General features: G+C 39.8%; 1 protein-coding gene across 2 annotated transcripts in view; it reads right to left on the reverse strand.

Moving 5' to 3' along the window:
* Nucleotides 1-526: 526 nt before the first annotated feature.
* The window catches only part of sacs (sacsin molecular chaperone), a 26,865-nt gene continuing 7,688 nt past the window's right edge, over nt 527-19,703 (reverse strand). Inside the window, exons 3-6 of one of the 2 annotated variants that reach the window (XM_073817472.1) lie at nt 17,554-19,036; nt 15,641-15,732; nt 14,499-14,525; nt 527-13,105 (exon numbers count right to left, since the gene is read on the reverse strand). In XM_073817472.1, the coding sequence (XP_073673573.1) occupies nt 1,554-13,105; nt 14,499-14,525; nt 15,641-15,732; nt 17,554-19,036 (13,154 nt within the window). In that variant the 3' untranslated portion in view covers nt 527-1,553. The remainder of the gene's footprint in view (nt 13,106-14,498; nt 14,526-15,640; nt 15,733-17,553; nt 19,037-19,703) is intronic. The other variant, XM_073817473.1, reaches the window with a different exon arrangement.

Below are 19,703 nucleotides of genomic sequence, written 5' to 3' on the forward strand. Positions count from 1 at the left end.
ACAAAAACAAAAAAACAGCTGTAGATCATTCAGGTAACAGTATTAAGAATCAAGTGTATGTAAACTTTTGAACAGGGCCATTTTTATAAATTCAACTATTATTTTCTCTTGTAGACTAAATGTAAATGTATTTTATGTGAGATATCTTATTCAGGTCAGTACTAAATAAAAAAAAAAAGCATTTTGTATGATCCTTCTTATTTTGGAAAAATAATTAACATTTTGCAGATTCCGCAAGGTTTATGTAAACTTTTGTTATACGCACAATCCAAACCGAGTCCCACTGTCAGTGGGTCTCGACCTTACAGAGTTGTAATACGCCAACATGAGATTGAGAAACAAACGACAAAATATATTTGTCCAAACAATATAGTAGCCAGTGTTTAATTTCAGTCTGTCACAGTTAAACAAAGAAAATGGATGAAAAACATCATTGACATTGAGCACCATATGAGCATCTATGTTCCTCGTACACAAATTTCAGAGAACTTCATGCAAAAAATTCTCAGCAGTAGAGGACAAGAGGTTCCCATTGTGAATAATAGAAAATGCATATTTAATCAATGTGTCTGAGGAACTACGCATGTTGTATAATGTGTACACAGCAGTTTACTGACGTGTCAAGTTTCTACAGAAAATGTCACTTGTTATATTTTTTAATACTAATAAGTGCTAAAACTAAACCCACCCATATCCTTGTATGGGAAATAAAAAGTGCTCTGTTGTGCCCCTAGCCAATAATGTACATGTATATAGTGAAATATAGAATAGATTTCTTAGTTGCATACTGTAATCTTGCACCAAGACAAATATAGTACTTTTGAACCTACTGTCTTAGGTTACATCTTCAGGATGTAATTTGCAGTCTTTTAAATATTTTTATTTTTTATTTTCACTGTTTAATGTTAAGGTTATGCACTGATATCAGTATTACATGTACAGTGAAAGGAGCATGTCAATTACCATATGGATTTGCCAGCTGATAAGCTGTATGCACAATAAAACCTGCCGTTTTTATTTTAGAATGAGTTACTGGCACATGACTGATATAGATCCCATTTAGAAACCATGAGCTGATTCGCTTGTCATTGCTGGATTGCACATGATTCATTCATTCGAATTCCTGCAATCACTCAAGTGCTATTTACATAAAAGTGCAGTGCAACTCATGCTATTAAATCACAACACTGTCAACTTAATGACTATGGCAGGAAAAATACATTTCTAAAAAAGATAAAAAAGCAGCATTGGTATACATTATGTACAAAGGAACACCAATAATCAATAAATGTAGTCAAAATAATAAAAGATATTGCTATGTTTTTGAACATTATGTACACTGCTGCATGTCAAATAGCGTACACTTTGTCTTTAGACTCAGGCAACCTTTCAAAAAAATGTAGCAAATATGTACGCAACAACAAGCATGTGTCACAGCATCAAAGATGGCACCGTTAAAATAAAATGCCAGCTAGATACATAATTTTACTTTTAACAAGTCTTTTACTGGTCTATTGCACAACCACCGCTTTTGCATTGTCTAATGCTGACATTCAGATTTTTTGCTGGACAAACGCCTCAAGTTTGATGATTATCCGAGCTGTACATTCCATTACTCTCATCGCTACTTCTGAAGTATATCTGTCGTTGGGAATCTGAGGGAAGGGCAATAGATCAGGGTAGCGAGTTCTCAGGCTGTCCACGCCATAACCCTCTAGGATGTGTACATCCTTGGTCAACCCTGTTAGCTGGGTGTTGTACTCCTCAACCTTCTGCGCAAGCGCTGTGGGCTTCACATCTTTGTCTGATTTTCCTCTCACTGAATAATCTGCAGCAATCAATGCAAGCTTTGTTGCCAGGTAGCATTTGAAACATACCCATTCATTGGCATTTTTATGAAGGTCATTTCTTGCAGCAGAAAAGTTGGCTCTTGCTTGCCTTAGCCACCTTCGTGCCTCTACGGGGTTCCCAACGGACTTAAAGGATGGTGGTACAAAGAAGCGGTTTGAATGCGATGTGCCTGCATAGCTAGTAAATTGTTCTCGGAACTGCTGCTTTTCCGATTTATGGCTTGTTGCTTCTTGGTTCCACGAAGTGTAAAATCGTTGAAATGAGAATTTCTCAGATTGGTATCGAGTAGAAGATGAAGAGAAAGGTCTCCTTGTTCCTCTATCAGCGGTCTGCTCCGCCTGTGTTTGCTTCTCCATCCTATTGATCTCGTTTTGTAGGTGCTTAAAGACTTCGGTGGCGATATCAAGATTCTCTGCATTTTTGTCAGGGTGCCACTTCAAGTATAATCGGCGAATAATCTTCTTGCGTTCAGTTTCCGAAAGTTTCCAAGCTTGTTCTATGACTGAGGTAACTTCTTTTAGAATTTCTGGTAAAGCATTGAGTTTTATCTTTTTGGGGGATGCCTCTGTTGGAGAAGCCCTGTGATTTTCCTTTCCAGGAAATAATGGAGGGACCATTCTGGCAGAAGGAGAACGACCCTCTGAGGGGCTTGTTGTGGTTGGTGTTCCATCTCGAATATGAGTGCTATCATCCTGTCTAGAAAACTTATACAGATCAAGAGAGCTCACAATTTTGTACTCGCTGTATCCAATGTCAATTTGAAAGCACTTGCCGAGAACACTTGGACTTTCGTCATCCTCTCGTTCGACTTCTTGAACGATGATAGCGTATGTGTAAGTTGGCTGGTAAGTACCTAAAATATCACCTCCTTCTGAATCAACCAGGTAACCGACATATTCTCCAGGGTAAAAGACATTCATGGGGTCCATGAGGAGTAAATGGTGAATCTCTGCAGGTATGGGTGTACCAGGAAGTGGAAGCTCTAGCTTTGAGGGCTCAGTTGTGTCGTACTTGACACCAAGGTTGTCCAGCTTCTCTGTTATTCTGTAGATGTCATTGCAACCCAGCATAGCAATAAGATAGGAGGTGTCAGAAATCAGGTTGTCTGTTGCTGACTTGAGGGTCATTGCCAAAGCAAGAAGAAAGTTAATGTCTTTGCTGTCAGAGTGCTGAATGTAGAGATGGATAACAGCTGTTCCGTACCTTTTCAGAAAGGCAAGAGTTTCACTACGGCTGTGGGGAATTGGGCTGCAGCCTTTCACTCGCAATGTTGTCTGTAGTTTCTCAAAGCAAGACACCTTTAAGCCCTCGCACAGCGCTTTGCATAAGCGTATTGCTTTCTCCTCATTCACCATGTATGCATTATCATTCTCGTGTTTCATGATCCGAATTAATCCAGTAATGAACTGCTCTGATGACAGAAGCAATTGAAGCCGTCCTTGCAGGGAGCAAAGGGCACCAAATTGGCACATTTTTGGACAGTCCTCATCAAGTTGCTCCTCCAAGATACTACTCAGAAGCCTGGGCCTCAGTTTCTGGGGAAGCAACATGATCAGCTTTGTGTGAAAGGCATGGTCTTTGCCTAGGTAACACTGGCTCATGTCAACTAGCATCTGAACACCGACATTACCCTGAATTCGGCTCTTGTAGTGCGGTGCGTCGTCAAAGACCAACGTGTTTGATTTGGCCAATCGTCCATCATGACTTGGAAGGTAAAATGTCAAATCTCTGAGATTGTCAAGGTCTTTACGGACCTGTACTGGGTCATTCTGGAGACTTTTGAATAGGCCAGAGACAGTTCTTTTCACTGTTCTCATTTCATTTGGGTCAAGCTGTTTGCCTTCTGAAATTCTATAAATTCGACACAAGACTTCAACATACTGTTTGGTTGAAACAATGTCCTCAGTTCCCAACAGTTTGAACAGTTGGTGAAATGTACCCAGCTCAAGAGGAAGTTTGTACAAGTAAGGTTTGAAGTCAGATTCGTTGTCCAAATTAATGACAACCTCCTCTGGTTTAAGGAGTTTCCAACCTTCTTCAACCATGACAAAGGCTACTCCTCGTAACTGACAGCGGAATTCCTGTTTTTCTGCATTCAGAAATTCATAAATGCTCCTCAAGACCTTGTTTCGTGTTTTCACAGTGTCATCATCCAAGGTAGAAATGCTACATATGTTTTTGCAATTGCTAATTACCTTTTCCAATGGCGGGTCCACATTGACGTTTAACAGGCTCAAAATAAGATCAAGCTGCTCTTGGCTGGTAAGTGTGTTACCTTCCTGGTCCTTTATGCTTGTTGGAGTGGCTCTCTCTGGTAGAATAGGACAGGATGTCCACAACAATTGCATGATATCAGTTTGTTTGAACTTTGGATTTACTTGAGACCCATTGAAGCGAATTAAAGGGATGGTGCCACTCATTTCTTGGTACTGAGAGTGGAGGCGAACAAGCTCAGCTGGTGCACGCTCTGGGCATAGGAATGATATCATAGAGAGTTCTTTGAGGAATGCCCCATCAAACAGATCTGTTCTGTCATTGAAAATGTGATTTAGGAGAACATCAACAATGGTCTGAACTTTTTCCTTGGACCAGTTCTCTGTATGAGCTTTGATGCTGATCTCTTTTGCAAACTGTAAAACTTGCTGTTGTGATACAACATGTTTTAAGCCAATATTGCGTAGGAATGTTATCCATGAGGGCAAATAGGATGTCCCACTTTTTGGCTTTGAGACCTGCTCAATTTTCTTGAAGAAATCATTGGGAATGAAGGCTTTTTGTGGAAGCATTACCTCAAAGACTTTAACTGTTTGATCGAAGAATGCTTTGGCAGGTTTCAGTCTATTATTTGAGTCATGAATGAAAGACAAACCTTCTAGTTTTTCAAAGAGCTGATCCTTGATGCTGTTTGGCTCCTCCATGGCCAATAACCTCTCCTTTAGATAGATGACATGTTGGATTTTGGCATCATGTGATAAGATGTCAAATTTTGGAATTAAATGATTCAGATATATCTCAAGGTCATCAATTGGTGTGACCCCAAGAAAGCTGTAGAGTTCTTTCAGCTGTGGATTGTCTGCAAGAAAGGCTGAGGATGTATTGTGTGCCCACTTTTCAATGTCGGCTGAGGGAATGCTTTTTGTTAGAACATAGCAGGCCCCGAAGTTTGCGATGCACATGTACCGGCCACTGACAGCTCTGTAACATGGCAACAGTTTCAGGCATTGTACATCATCCTGAGTCAGATTAGTCAAATTACAGTTGAAGTAAAGCAACAGTGCTTCAAAGTCCTTGTCAGTCAAACTGACTGTTTTGAAAGCCGATATCTGGATCATGTACTCAAGTGCCCGAAGTATGCTGGAAGGATTGTCTATATTTGCTGTATGCTGGGCCAATAGAGGCACGATGGGACTCTCTTTGGCACATATTTTATTCACAGCCAACTGAAAGCATCCTCCCTTCATCAGAGTGTGAAAGACTTTGTCATTTTGTCCATTTGGAAAGATTGCTGCAAAGATTAAGCTTAGGGGTAACAAAACGTCATGCTCTGGCACAACAAGTTTGTTACCTGACACCATAAATTTGATTCCTGGAAGAAGTGCCCAATCTTTCAATATATCCAGAATCGTCTCAAATTTAGGCTTGATCTCTGTCTGGTCATCCTTGGTCGCAAGTTGTTCATTGATGAAGTGCCATGCACTCTTAAGCCAAGATTCAGTAGGAAAGTTCTCCTTCCATTTTACTGAGTTTCTTGTTCTGCACTCTCTGGGAAGTACAGATCCCAGGAGATCTCCAAAACTGCTTATGTCAAAGGTCTTCGCCACACCTGCTTTTAGAAGGATGTTATTGTACCTTATGTATAAGGTGTGCATGAAAAGCTCTTTCCTTGATGGAATAAGCTCATGATGAGCAGTCAGAAACTTTGGATGTCTGGAGTCAAAGACTTGCAGAATGTTGTCCATTGTCAACAGAAGTGGCAGCCCCTCTATGTTAATGTCATTTTCCTCCACATCTTTGAAACAGTAGTCGACAAGTAGTTTCAGACCATGGAAGAGCTTGAAATTGGACTGCTGCAGTCGACATGGTAGCTTTCCAACTTGGCAAGATGTGTCTGGAGATGAGAATGTCAAAAGGAAGCTGCGGACATCCTCGGCAGTCACATAGTTGACTGGAATCCCAGCATCATCCAGGCAGAAATATAGACTGGCTGTTTCATCACAGCTGTGGATTAGGTTGAAGCCAACATCCAGGAGCATGGCCTTCATTCTAAAAACATTTTCTGCCACAGATTTTCTTGTGGTAATGTTATACTCTGTGTTTTTAAGATGCTGCAACTCATCCTGAAGCAAGTTGTCAAAGAAAGCTCTGCCTTTTGTTGAAGTAGACGTGTTCACCCAAGAGATGTATATTGCAGAGTGCATATCACTGTTATCGATGTGGGGTGCTCTAACAACCGGGAGTAGTCTTTTCAAATCTTCATGAATGCAAAGGTAGATTGCCTTTACCAAGCAATACCAATCTGGTTGAATGTCCAGTCTGTTTACAGGAAAGATAGACAAAAACTTTCTCAAAATGTCCCTGACAACATGGACTGGAGTTCCTTGAAATATTGTCATGGTGGGGTCAGGGCCTGGAAAAAGACGACGTTTCAGTTGAATTAGCAGTTCTACACATGCAGGAGCGATTAGCATTTTCATTAGATTGTTGTTCCAGTCACTCCTGACACCAACTCCATTGTCATCCCTCCACAGATTTCTTCTGGCAGAGTCTAAAGCAAAGTGGCCATTTACATGGAAAGGCAGGCCAGTCTCCAGAGAAAGAGGAAGAAAACAGAAGGCTCTATGTGGTTTTTTGTAGTTGTGGCTGGTGCATGCAGCAACACCACCACGTGGAAAGAGTGTTATGTCTTCGTTTTTGTGAGCCGAAATGACACTCTTAGATACCTTCTCCATGTCAGAAAATCCAGATCTGTTGCATATCAGCCAGGTAGTAGAATTACCATCTGTGTCTTCTATGTCCATTGTGTAGGTAATCTGTTGCACTGGAATTTGAGCCAGCTGCTTTTTCTTGGAGACACTGTCCAGAACTGAGGCGTGAAACTGCTTCCGTTTTAGTCGATCGCCATCTGTGATTTTTGCTGTCACAGAATATAGAGTTTTTAAATCTCCAGTTCCATTCTCAATTTCACATATAGAGATTTTCTCCATGTGATTCAAGAACATGAGAAGTTCTGCGCCATCCATTCGTATTTTATCAAGGAAATTTTGAACCATTCTGTCCGAAGCAGGTGCTGAGCTGATCTCTGAGATTTTGGCCATGTCTAAATTTCGTATGGGAAATCTGAACATTGTGCTGCGTTCCAGCTTGAAGTGATTTCCAAGGTATAGGTTGAGTACATCAGAAAACTGCGATCTGAAGTCTGAATCCAAATCTCTAAACATTCTTCCTGGACTGACAGATGTTGCTCCAGGTGCATAACGGGCATGCGGATCGAAGATGCAGAGAATGTCATTATTGGAGATAAAAGATGGGCAGTCAGTAATGTGATACACTGAGTTAAACCCAATGCCATATTGCCCAGTTTTTCCAGGGTTTGCCTCTTTGGTGCCCCTTCCAAGATTCTGGATCCCCCTAATATCATCCTCTGTAAAAGGTTGATTGTTGTACACACAGAGTGATGGGCCTTGCATGGGAACCCATTTGTCATCAAAGATTCTGTCAGTTGGGTGGATCCTGGGATCAAAGACAAAGTATATTTCTGTGGCTTTCGCATCATCTGCATTCTGCAGGAGCTCTTTCAACATCTCCTTTTCTGATGGATAAGCATTGAGGATACTTTTGATTCTGCTGGTGAGCTTCTCCTTCTGGCCAAACTCACTTCCAAGGGTAGTGAAGCAAACGTTGGAGGCATATCGTTCTAAGGCCTTGTGACGTTTTGGAACCGTTCCCAATTTCACTGCCACCTCTCTCGGAATATCACCATGGCAGTATTTAACGGTTGTGTCCCTGACTTTGATCCAAGGACAGTCATTATAGCAAAGTGATTTTGATGGTTGTAGTGTGAAATTGCTGTCAGGAAGAAGTATCTCCCCATAGTTGCTTTGGCAGAATTCTTGATTTTTGTCTCGGATCAAGCTCCATATTCCCTCGCTAATTATTCTACGAGACAGCTGAAAGTTTTCTTCAGTAAGAGGTTTTCTCCCACATTCGGTTTTTATCAGCTGTAAAACCGCTGAGAATGTTTCAACAGTGAAGCTATGTTGAACTCCCACATTTTCAAAAAGTTCCCGACAACTATTTCTGTACTTGTTGGGAAGCTGGTAAAGGTATGGAGCAGCATCAAAGTTCAAGTGAAATGCTACTTTTGATGGTTCCACATATGTGTTCTCGACTAGAATTGAAGAGAATGTTTTTAGCTCCTCCATGATTTCCTCTTTCGCACCATTGGACTGAAGCAATTCCTCATGGAGATATTTGTAGCAAGCATTGGTTATGTTCTCTTGATACAGAGTTACACCATCAAAGGATTTTGAGAGCTCTTTCAGTTGGCTGATAACTAATGAAACCGTTGGCTTTTTTATCAATCCAAGAAAGTCTTTCACAGCCAGTGAGATAGGACCACATCCTCTAAAGGAAGGGGAATTTTCATTGAGAATGGGCTTCATTAAACACACAGTGTCCTGATGGTCTGTTGTAAAAAGCTCTTTTGCCGAGAACATGGTAGACTGGGGGAAATTGTTTCCATGCCATGGAAGTGAAAATCCAGCTGGTTTTGTCAAGAAGGGAAGGAATTTGATATTTTGTAATTTGGCAAGATACTGATTTGCTGCTGGATCTCTAATTTTTAGTTTCTCATCAATGAGACTGAGGATTATACTGCTCCTGTGGCATGCAAGTGTGTGGTCATTTTCATTTAGAGCCAATACAGACTCAGCTCGTTCAATCAAGTCTTCCCAAGATAGGTCATCCTTGACCATACCCAGCTGCACTAATTTCACCAAGCATACTGGATTGACATAGTCTCTTAAACTTCCTTCAGGGAACCTTCCATCTTCACTGTTGTACAGTTTGGCTACTCTGCCCTCAGGATGTATGAGTCGAGATGGCAAAACAAGCTTCTGTGATGGTCCTGAACATGGAATACATGGGGTTTGCCTCAGTATGGATGCAAAATCCTCAAGTTTTTCATTGAGTACATAATACATCAGAGGGTCACGTAGATCCTTATCAATGTCTTGGATATGGGGGAAGAACACATCTGAGAAAAACTGTGTCTCTGTCAGGGTGTTCTCCATCAATTTTCCTTTACAGCCAGCATCATCGAAGCCTTCCTTGACCCAGTCTGGCAGCTCAACAGCACAAAGGTCTTGGGAACCACACTTTCTGAGGTATTTCAAGAATATCTGGAAGGCAGCAGATCCAATGTCTGGTCTGCAAAGCAGAGAGTCATCCAAAAAACGGACATTCTTAATGGACACCCAGGTTTTTCCATCAGAGAAGACTCTTGCACGGTCATCATCAACACCTTTAGCTATTTCTTGATAAACCCCTTGACAAATCAGATTGAAATCATCATGGACAACTCCAGGGTCAGGCCAGGCTGCATAATAGCTGTAGTCCAACAATTCCCCACTTTCTGCCATTAATCTCAGCATGTTAAGTGCAGCCAAGTATGCTTGGACAATCACGTGTCTCATAAAAATGGAGTTCCATTGTCCTTTTGTGTCTGTCTTCCAGATCTCTTTGCGATTTGATGTGACAGCAAAGCAACCATTTATGTGCACAGGTAAGCCAGTTTTGATTCGAAGGGGCAAGTAGCAGAAAACTTCCCCAATTGGTGTTGCACTTGTCTTTACAGTCCATTTTCTATTGTCTTCCTCAGAGAGCAGCACAGCTACACCTCCACATGGTACCAGACCGAGACGTTTTCCACTGTCATTTAAGGAGAACTTCAGAGCTTCTGTCACATCCATGCATGAGCAGATAAGCCAGTTTGTATTTTCCACTCCCTTCTGTGGCATGTCATCTGTAAGTCTTTTAGTTTGTGTGCCTTTAGCAGCCATCTCAAAGTAGGATGATGGATCTTCTTCAGAACCTCTGAACAGTGGGGACTGAAGATCAACAATGCGTCTGAAGACATTGTGGAACTCCTCCACTACAATTCTGATAATGCAACCAGACTTGGGGACCTCGGCTGGCACTCTGTTGGTGGCTGCAACTTTTTTCATGACTTTGGCAGCAGATTTCAGAATACTTAGGGGACCATAAGCTGCTTTGGAGGACCATACACTCTTGTTTATTGTGACCACATCCTGCGCAGAAGCAGGGTTTGGCTCCTCACATTTCAAATACTTCAAGACCATTGTTCCAACATGTTGTGTAAAGAGAATGAGCCGGTGTCCACATATGCTAAATTCATCCACGAGAGAGTAGATATCAGTGGTATTGTAATAAATACTGCTGATTTCACTTACAGATGCCTCCTGCTCAGTTCTAAAAGGAAGTCTGAAGAGGGTCCCATCATACTTGTAAGGGGACTCCAATGACAGAGGAAGTTGACAGTTAAATACATTGATGAAAGGTTTGAACTGATTGGGAAACTTCCGTAGCCGTTTCTGCTGTTTGCTCCAGTTAATTTTGATGCCTGGATTTGACTTGTCTCTGATGTGTTTACCAATGTGATTGATGTTGGGATCAAACATGATCATAAATTCTCTACTCATGATAATGGGTATGTCTGTCACATGATAAACAGAGTTGAACCCCAGACCAAATTTGCCCACTTTGTCAGCTTCACATCTTTTCATGGATCCACCCAGCCTGGTTATATTGAGGAAGTCTGTATCAGAGAAAACAGAATTGTTGAAAGACCACAAAGCTGGGCCATGACAAATAATCATCCCAGGGTCAAGCAGATTCTCTCTGATTTCAAGGTTCTTTCGCATGTCAATCAGAAAACTACACTCAGTAGCATTTGCGTCATCAGCATTCTGCAGAAGCTCTTTGAAGATATCCGCAACTGATGGATACTCCTCTAGAATGTTCTTTATTCTCACAGTTAGAGGCTCTCTCTGGCCTGACTGTTCGAACCCAAGGTTCTCTGGGTTTATCAATCTCGTGCTCAAACATGGAACTCTCAGCCATTCAGCAGTTTTCATTGGAATGTCATCATGGACAAGGATGATGGGCTCTGAAACATCATCTAGTAAGTCATTCAGATCCTCTACTTTGATGTCACAGTAAGTGCATTCGTGGATAGGTTTCATAACCAGTTTGCTTGGTTCTTTGTGGTAAAGAATGGGGACGTGCATGCAAGCATCGACTGATATTTGACTGCTGTATAGCCACCGTAAAATGTTTATTAGGAGCAGAACATTGCGTTTGCTTTCTTCTTTTGTCAACTCCTGCTCACTCCTTTGCCTAATTGTTTCGACAACTTCAAACACATGACTGGGAACGACTTCTTCAACAGAGCCACAGAATTTAAAAAGCTTGTTGAATTTTGCAATGGTCTTTGGTAAGGAGTACAAGTAAGGCTGGAGGTCCAAATCTGGTATGGGCTTTAAAACTGTGCGTCCAGGGGAAGTAAAGGTTTTCCCCGTCCAAACCCAATCAAAGGGCAGAGATTTCATGGCTTCCCTTGCATCTTCCAAATGAGCTTGCATGAATTCATATATCTCACACAAGATCTGCTGAAACTGATACCAGTCTTCAGTGGTAAATGCCTGGGATCTGTGCCAGTCATTTACTGCTTTCAAATGCTGGAGCACTTGATCAACCTGAGGCTCTAATGACAACTTCAGGGCTTTTTTCATGCCAGCAGAGGTGCGTTCCACCAGGGCAACCGAAGAACCAACAAGCACAGCATGAGAAATGTCACACATTTCAGAAAGAGAGGAAATATTGCAGGAATCACCTCTCCATGCAAGTGACTTGGGGTAATTCAGTGGTCTGTCTTGGCAAACAGGTACCCATTTTAATTTTTGCAGGTTTGTCTGAACCTCAGAGGACTTCACTAACTTTGTCTGTTTGTTAAGGATAGTAAGAAGTGTTTTTGCCTTCATTAAAATGGGATTCCAATCTGGTTTGCTATTCCCTTGCAACTCCTCAATTTTCCTGGCAACCTGGAGCACATCCTTTTCACTGAGTTGAACCTCATTTTTCAGCCCCAGTTGCCTCAGTGAATGAAGGACATCAGGAGATGATGTATAGTCATCTGGGGGAAACCTAATCTTTTCTTCCATGAAGAAAAGGTTCTGCAAAATCTCTAACTCTGGATCAAAAAAGTCTGTTGGTGAATGGGGCTTTTCTGAAGAGGTATAAATAAACTTCAGTGAAGAAAGCCAACTAATTACTGCCTTGTTTTCATTCTTCAGAAAAGACAAATGTGTAAGAGCCCAGAGCATGATTTTTGTGACTTCTTCTTTGGTGTAGAATCCTTTCTCAATGTCCTGAATTATCACCTTTAGGCATTCAGTGCTTTTCACCTGTTCAATGTTCAACAGCTTTATTAGACGGATGGTTGCCTCATCACTGCAGTCAACTACATTTATGGACATTTTCACATCTAATGGATGCTTGGCAGTATGATGTAATGCTCTGGCTCCTTTCAATAGTGTAAAAAGTGAAGGGTCTGTCTTTGACTTCTGTCCAATTTTGTTAAAGATGGGAAGCTCTTGAATTATGCGTTTCTCTTTTTCTGTGACATCAGTAAGACCAGCTAAAAAGCTTCTCAGGGCAAACTTCTGTTTGACAGAGAAAGACGAAACTTGGCTTGCTAATCTCTGGAATGAACATTTGTCCATAATTTGCAGTAGGGTGCTTGGTGATGATTGGTGAATGTAATTTTTCAGGAGTGGATGCTGCAAGCAGGGATCAAGTTGCTTCAAGATAACACAGCCAAGTTTCTTCATAACTTCAAGTAAGTCTTCTGACGGAGGACTCTCTTCCTCATTTACAAGAACGATAGGTGATGCTGTTTTTAGGCGCAGTAGCTCTAGAGAATCTAGGGTGTCAGTCAGTGGCACATTTGGAATCAAAGGCAAATCTTCAAAGACACTAAGATCATCTGAAAAGTTAATGTAGAGATGTTTCCAAATCCTTCTGAGCCAAGATGCTGAAGGATGCTGCTTCTCTTGATCACCAGGGTACCACTGAACTGCAAAATCTCTAGAAGGCCATGCTGTGGTAAGGACTTCTTTAATTAGACGTGCTGATCTCTCTGAGGTTAGCACTTGAACCTGAGTGCAAGGCCTCCCTGAAAGCACAAACAAATACAAAACACGATGTAAGCTGAACTTTGTTATAGATAAAATACAACAATGTATACCGGCAGGAAAAACTATCTGTGAGCCACTGAATTTATCTAGATTTGGTCATCAACTTTGATCTGAAGTCACATAAATAGACCAAGACAGTCTGCTTAAACAAACGTGGCTGTTTGTCTACTGTTGTTCTATGAACAATTTATGCAGAAATGAAGGTAAATTCAAAGCTTCACATATTTTTTTTTCCTGCAACTAGATGTTCTATAAGACAGCGGTTTTCAAACCTGTCTTGGAGGACCCCCAGCCCTGCACATTTTGTATGTCTCCCTTATCATACATTTAGTTCTGGCAGTCTCTACTAACAAGCTGAAGTTGAACACAGAAATGAGCGATCTCATATGTAAGCAGATTTATATTAAAAATGATGCGATCATCAACAATAAAGAGCGTATACATGAAAACTGCCTAATGTTACAGAGTCAAATGTCTATCTAGGAAGTGGTAAAGGACTGTGCAGGTATTTGGGGTGCTGATGGGAGCAATCTACTGCATTTACACTTTGATCATCGTACTAAATATGATCCAGATTAAGTATTTGATAAAAACGCGATTTTCTCAGCTTTTTGCTCAAGATGTTGCGGTTTTTGAAACTTACATAGATTCAAGTGTTGACAAAAAAGATTTCTTGAAGCTAGAATTAAACAGATCTTTTTTTGTTTGTTTAAAAGTAAAGGCTCAGATATTCATACAATAAAATATTCTAGGGGCCATGAAATTTTTGTGAAAATAAGCAAAAATGCTGCATTGGCTGGCAACTTATTCAAAACGCTGGCAGGAAAAGAGTTAAAGATACTCATTTAAAATCAATGCACAAAACTGAGAAACATGTTAAAAGGGCTCACATGCTAGAAATATTTCAAAATATTGTAATTAGAAGTTTAAATAACTCATTCCAAATTTGAACTGTTCAGGTTGCACAAATATGCACAGAATAAATGGAAAAATGGCTTCAAGTAAAGGAACATTTTTGCTGTTTGCATGCATGTGCATATGTGTGTCTTGTGTCACATTATTTCTTGGAATGAACAGGTATCAGTTCACCGCTTATTTCTTTCTTCACAAATTTCAAAACAAACTGCATATATAAAATAAAACAATTGGTCTGTTATAACTTTCCAAGGTTTGAAGTTAGGGATAATGGAGTGTCTAACACATTCACATCTTTATTACAAGCATTTCACATTATTAAATGCATTAGTATGTTTTGTTTCGATGCAGTACATGGTTAATGAGTTAAAATAGACAGATGTTAGTGTATAAGTAGTGTGATATAGGAAAGATATGGCAACACCAGCTCTACAGGCACTAGACAACCCCACTTACCTGAACAACCCCAAAGGTACTGTTGAACTGAAATTTAAATGCAGAAATCAGGATAAAGGTGAAAAGAAATCAATAAACTAATTAATAATTAATAAAAATAATCAAGCAAATGATGAGATATTGCAATGCATTTTAAATACTACTTTCATGGCAGGGTCACAATCTTATTACTTATTATATTGGATTTTAAGACTTTTTTCCTAAACTAATTTTCCTTATTTAAAAATGTAGCCTTACAACGTTTGAAATTAAATGTAAAAATTAAACACTACATAGACTTCACTGCATGAATTAAACACTGATCTTTATCAAAGCTACTGAAGTTTTTCAGTCAAGAGTAATGATTTTCTTTGTCTTTTCTCTCTTTAACAGCGGATTGTGGTGACTTTTAATCGTTCACAACCTAAAATCGTGATATCACACACCCATGCCTTCAAATATACACAGCTATGTTTATGTAATATTAGTTATTATTATAATATATATATATAGGCCTGGTTTTACAAATGGGGCTTAGCTTAAGCCAGGACTAGGCCTTCGTTAAATTAAGATATTTAAGCAGCTTTATAAGAAATGCTTTATAAAAAATGCTTTAGAAGAAAACGTTACAGGTGTGCATCTGTAACATATTTTAAGATATGTCAGAGCAAGATATTTTCAGTTGAGACAGCTGAAATATGCATTCAAGTCTTGGACTAGCCTTAAGCACTGTCTGTGAAACCGGGGGATAAGTGTAAATGCCCCTAATTTTGTAATGTCATTGAAAGAGAACAAAAATTCTGCATCCTATTAACAGTCATTTTAATCTCCTTGTCAACAACATGTCCTATGGCCAACTGTGGCACAAGTTGAACAAGACAAGTTAGAAAAAGATTTGTAATCTTAATAGAATTTATAGTTTCTGCTTATTTTATAGAAAGAACTTCATCTTTTTCAGCATTTACTAAGTTAAGCATGAAAAAGCATAACTTAAAAATCTGACAGCCATAGTAGCAAGCATGAAGCTCAAAAATGTTACTCCCTGCAGCAAACTGTGTATGAACAAGATTAAGTTTCACCTAAGAGGAATGGAACTGAGAGCAGACGCTCTACATATCCTGAATAAGAGAATGCGAGTGGCATTATGAGCTGCAGGTGTCTACCTCTGCTTTTGGCTGCTTCTTTCAGACTGGTCATGACATGTGGGGCAATGCTTTCCAAGACAAATCTTCCCTCCAGTCCTGGAAAAAGGGACCTAGACAAAAAAAAAAAAAAAACATAAAAATTTAGCTTATAACATAACGTATTCTATTTTCAGTTTTGGCCAAGGATATGCATTTTTTAGAATTAAATGAAAAATGCATTTTAAGAATTTGAATTGAGGTACAGCAGCAAACAGAATTTAAAGTAGTAACGTAAAAAAGAAAAATGAGAACAAATTGTGAAAATTACAGTTGAGTTTATAAAAACGACTCAGTTTCGAAGTTTTAATAAACCTCATATCTTAATACTGTGAGTCCCTTGTTTATCCCGAGTTCAACTGCCTGCTGTTCGTTAGAAAAATCCTCCAGCTCCTGCATATTCTTTGGTTTTCCAGCATCTGCTGCATATGTGAACCCTTTCCAACAGTGACTGTATGATTTTGATTTCCACACTGAGGACAACCGAGGGACTCATACTCAACTATTACAAAAGGTGAAAACATTTACTGATGCTCAAGAAGGAAACATGATTTGTGACCCTGGTTCAAAAAACTAGTCATAAAGGTTTTTTTTTTTTTTTAATTTAAACGGTTCATACACCACTTGAAAGCTGAATAAACATTCAACTTTCCATTGATGTATTGTTTGTTAGGATAGGACAATATTTGGATGAGATACAACTATTTAAAAAATTTTGGAATCTGACAAAAACATCAAAATATTGAGAAATCGCCTTTAAAGTTGTCCAAATGAAGTTCTTAGCAATGCATATTACTAATCAAAAATTAAGTTTTAATATATATACAGTAAGACATTTACAAAATATCTTCATGGAACATGATCTTTACTTAATGTCCTAATGATTTTTGGGATAAAAAGTAAAATCAATAATTTTGACCCATACAATGTATTGTTGGCTATTACTACAAATATACCTGTGCTGCTTACGACTGGTTTTCTGGTCCAGGATCACATTTGTTAAACTTATTAACATGTTGTATATTCTGCAGGTAGTATGCAAACTTATGAGCACAACTGTAATTATGAGGGCAATTGCGGAAAGTGTTTATCCTGTCCTTCAAGTTCATATTCTCCATCTTGTGTCATTTGGCCAATTAATTTCAATTCATACTTACAAACTGAAAGGGTCAAATTTTGCTTAACACTGTTTTGATTTGATAGCATTTAGACAGCAGTGAATTTAAACTACTATTAAACATTAGTAAAAACGCACATCACACCTCTTTTCATCAATTTGCACTGGCTACCAATAGCTGCTCGCATAAAATTCAAGGCATTAATATTTGCTTACAAAACCACCACTGGCTCTGCACCCCTTATGAGCCCTCTAGACGCTTGCGTTCTGCAAGTGAACCGGCGCATTATTGTGCCACTTTCACTGACTTTTACCTTAAATGTTCCCTATTGGTGGAATAACCAACCCAATTCAATATATGCAGAGTCCTTAGCCATCTTCAAGAATCGGCTAAAAACACATCTCTTCCGTCTTTATGTAACCCTCTAACTCTAGCACTCTCTATTCTATTTCTATTTTTTTTTAAAAACCTTCTCTATTCTTTTTATATCTTCCATCTTTTTTATTTATTGTACAATTAACAAAAAAACACTAGCTTGCTCTATTCTTTTTCTATTCTATCCGTTTTTTTTAATTTACTACATAATTAAAAAAAACCTTGGTACCTATACTGCAATAAGCTAATCTGAGACTTGTCATAGCATTTACATAGCATTGCTGTTTTGATTGCTTCCATTGTCCATTTGTAAGTCGCTTTGGATAAAAGTGTCTGCTAAATGACTAAATGTAAATGTAAATTAGTAACACAAAGAACGCAAATATAAATATATCCCCACACCTTGGATACTCCTCTGAGGCAATGTAGACAGCATCTTTGTCATTCACAGAAGAGGAGAACACAGCAAATGTCTCATCCTGTAAAGGCAGAAGTTCCAGTCCAATGAGGTCATTGTAGCAGGCATCGCTAAGAATAAACTCCAGCAGGAGCAGCTTCTCATTAGAGGACCCTCTGTGGCGACATTTCCTCAGAGTCTGGCGCACAAAAGAAGGAGTCACTCTCCTCAGGCTCCCTGGTTTGGTGACAAACATTGTCAGTACTGCATCGATGTAGGCTGGCACCTGAGCCAGTATCATCCCTGAGCTCTGGAGGTATTTGATGACAGTCTCTGTAGTGTCCATGCTGGAGTCCAAGTCTGAGAATATGGTTTCATCCACCTGAGCCCAGCTCCCATTGAGCGAGTAGATGACCGGCTGTTGAAGCAAGTCATTGAAAAGGGCCTCAAGAATGGGTTTCCAACGAGGTCGGATTCTGTTTGGATCAGGCCAGGCTCCATAAATACCTCTCGGGGAAAGGGGGAAATCTTGGTCCTTCTTAGTTTGGATTCTCCTGATGGTCTCCATGATGAGTGTGAAGTAAGCCCTTGGGATGACTGTGACTATGAGAAGCTCGTTCCAAAGAGCCGCCGGGTCCCTCCATTGGTCCACCTCCCGCCATTTGATGCTCCTGCGGTTGTCCGTCAGGCCGAAGAAACCACTGACGTGCACTGGCAATCCTGTCATGCTTTCTTCTCCAAGGGGCAGTGGGAGGAAACAGAAAGCACGTCCTGAGAAACTAGATGTTGCCCCCTTGTCGTCATCAATAAGCGTAAGTGGCAAGGCAATACCAATAGTTGGGATGAACTTCAAATCATCAGCAAGAGAATCCAGTTCACCGCACATGCCTCGCCCTCCTACGCCGTTACACACCAACCAGGTGGTCTTCTGAGTCTCTTTGGCAGTTTCATCCCGCACTTCAATGGAGAGTTGATAGGTGGCACAGGTTACCGAACTGCTCTGCACGCCATTACTGTAGCTATCTATAGCCTGTCCCAGGGTCTTCAGAGAGTTGGGCCGCTCCATCTTATCTTCTTGGCTGTCGCATGCTGTGACCTGAAAAAGCATCCGCTCTGTTCCATCCGATTCCCTTACATGCAGAGAGACCTTCTGCACGCTCTTTAGAAAAAGCAACACAGTGTCTGCGTCAACTTTAAATGATTCAAAGAGCTCCAGAACCTTTTCCTTATTGTAAATGTTGTTACTTAATTGTGAGGGTTTCATCCGGAGTGGAAAACGAAAGAGTGTTCCTGGAAAGTTGCCATCTTTAATGGTTTTCTCTGAGCTGCCAAGCAAGCCAAAATAAGGGGCAAATTGATCATTAAGCTCGGTTATTTCCTTTATATCGGACTTCAAATTCCAGCACTGCCCAGACTCGTGGACTCCAAACAGCATCTGATGAGGGTCCAGCATTGCAATTTGATCCCCACTGAATATACTAGGAACATCTACAAAAAAAGGAACATCAGAATAGTACATTTAGAATGGTAAAACACAATTTGTTTATGTTAGTCCGTAATGAATTATATTAGCATATGCACATACACATGGAAATGTATGAATTTGGCATACCAATGTTACAAAAGTTTACATATAACCTGACAAATCTGCAAAATGATCATACAAAATGCATGTTAGTTTATTTAGTACTGACCTGAATAAGATATTTCACATAGTCCAAAAGAGAAAATAATAGTTGAATTTATAAAAATTACCCTGTTCAAAAGTTTACATACACTTAAGTCTTAATATTGTGTTGTTACCTGAATGATCCACAGCTGTGTTTGTTTGTTTAGTCATAGCTGAGACCCTTGTTTCTCCTGAACAGTTAAACTGCCCGCTGTTCTTCAGAAAAATCCTTCAGGTCCCACAAATTCGTTGGTTTTTCAGCATTTCTGTGTATTCTGTGAACCCTTATCAACAATGACTGAATGAGATCCATCTTTTCACATAGAGGACAACTGTGGGACTCATATGCACCTATTACAGAAGATTCAAATGCTCACTGATGCTCCAGAAAGAAAAATGATGCATTAAAAGCTAGGGGTGTAAACTTTTGAACAGAATGAAGATGTGTACATTTTCTTATTTTGCCTAAATCTATTTTTTTCATTT

Source organism: Garra rufa, chromosome 14, assembly GCF_049309525.1.
Source record: "Garra rufa chromosome 14, GarRuf1.0, whole genome shotgun sequence".
NCBI classification, from domain to species: domain Eukaryota; kingdom Metazoa; phylum Chordata; class Actinopteri; order Cypriniformes; family Cyprinidae; genus Garra; species Garra rufa.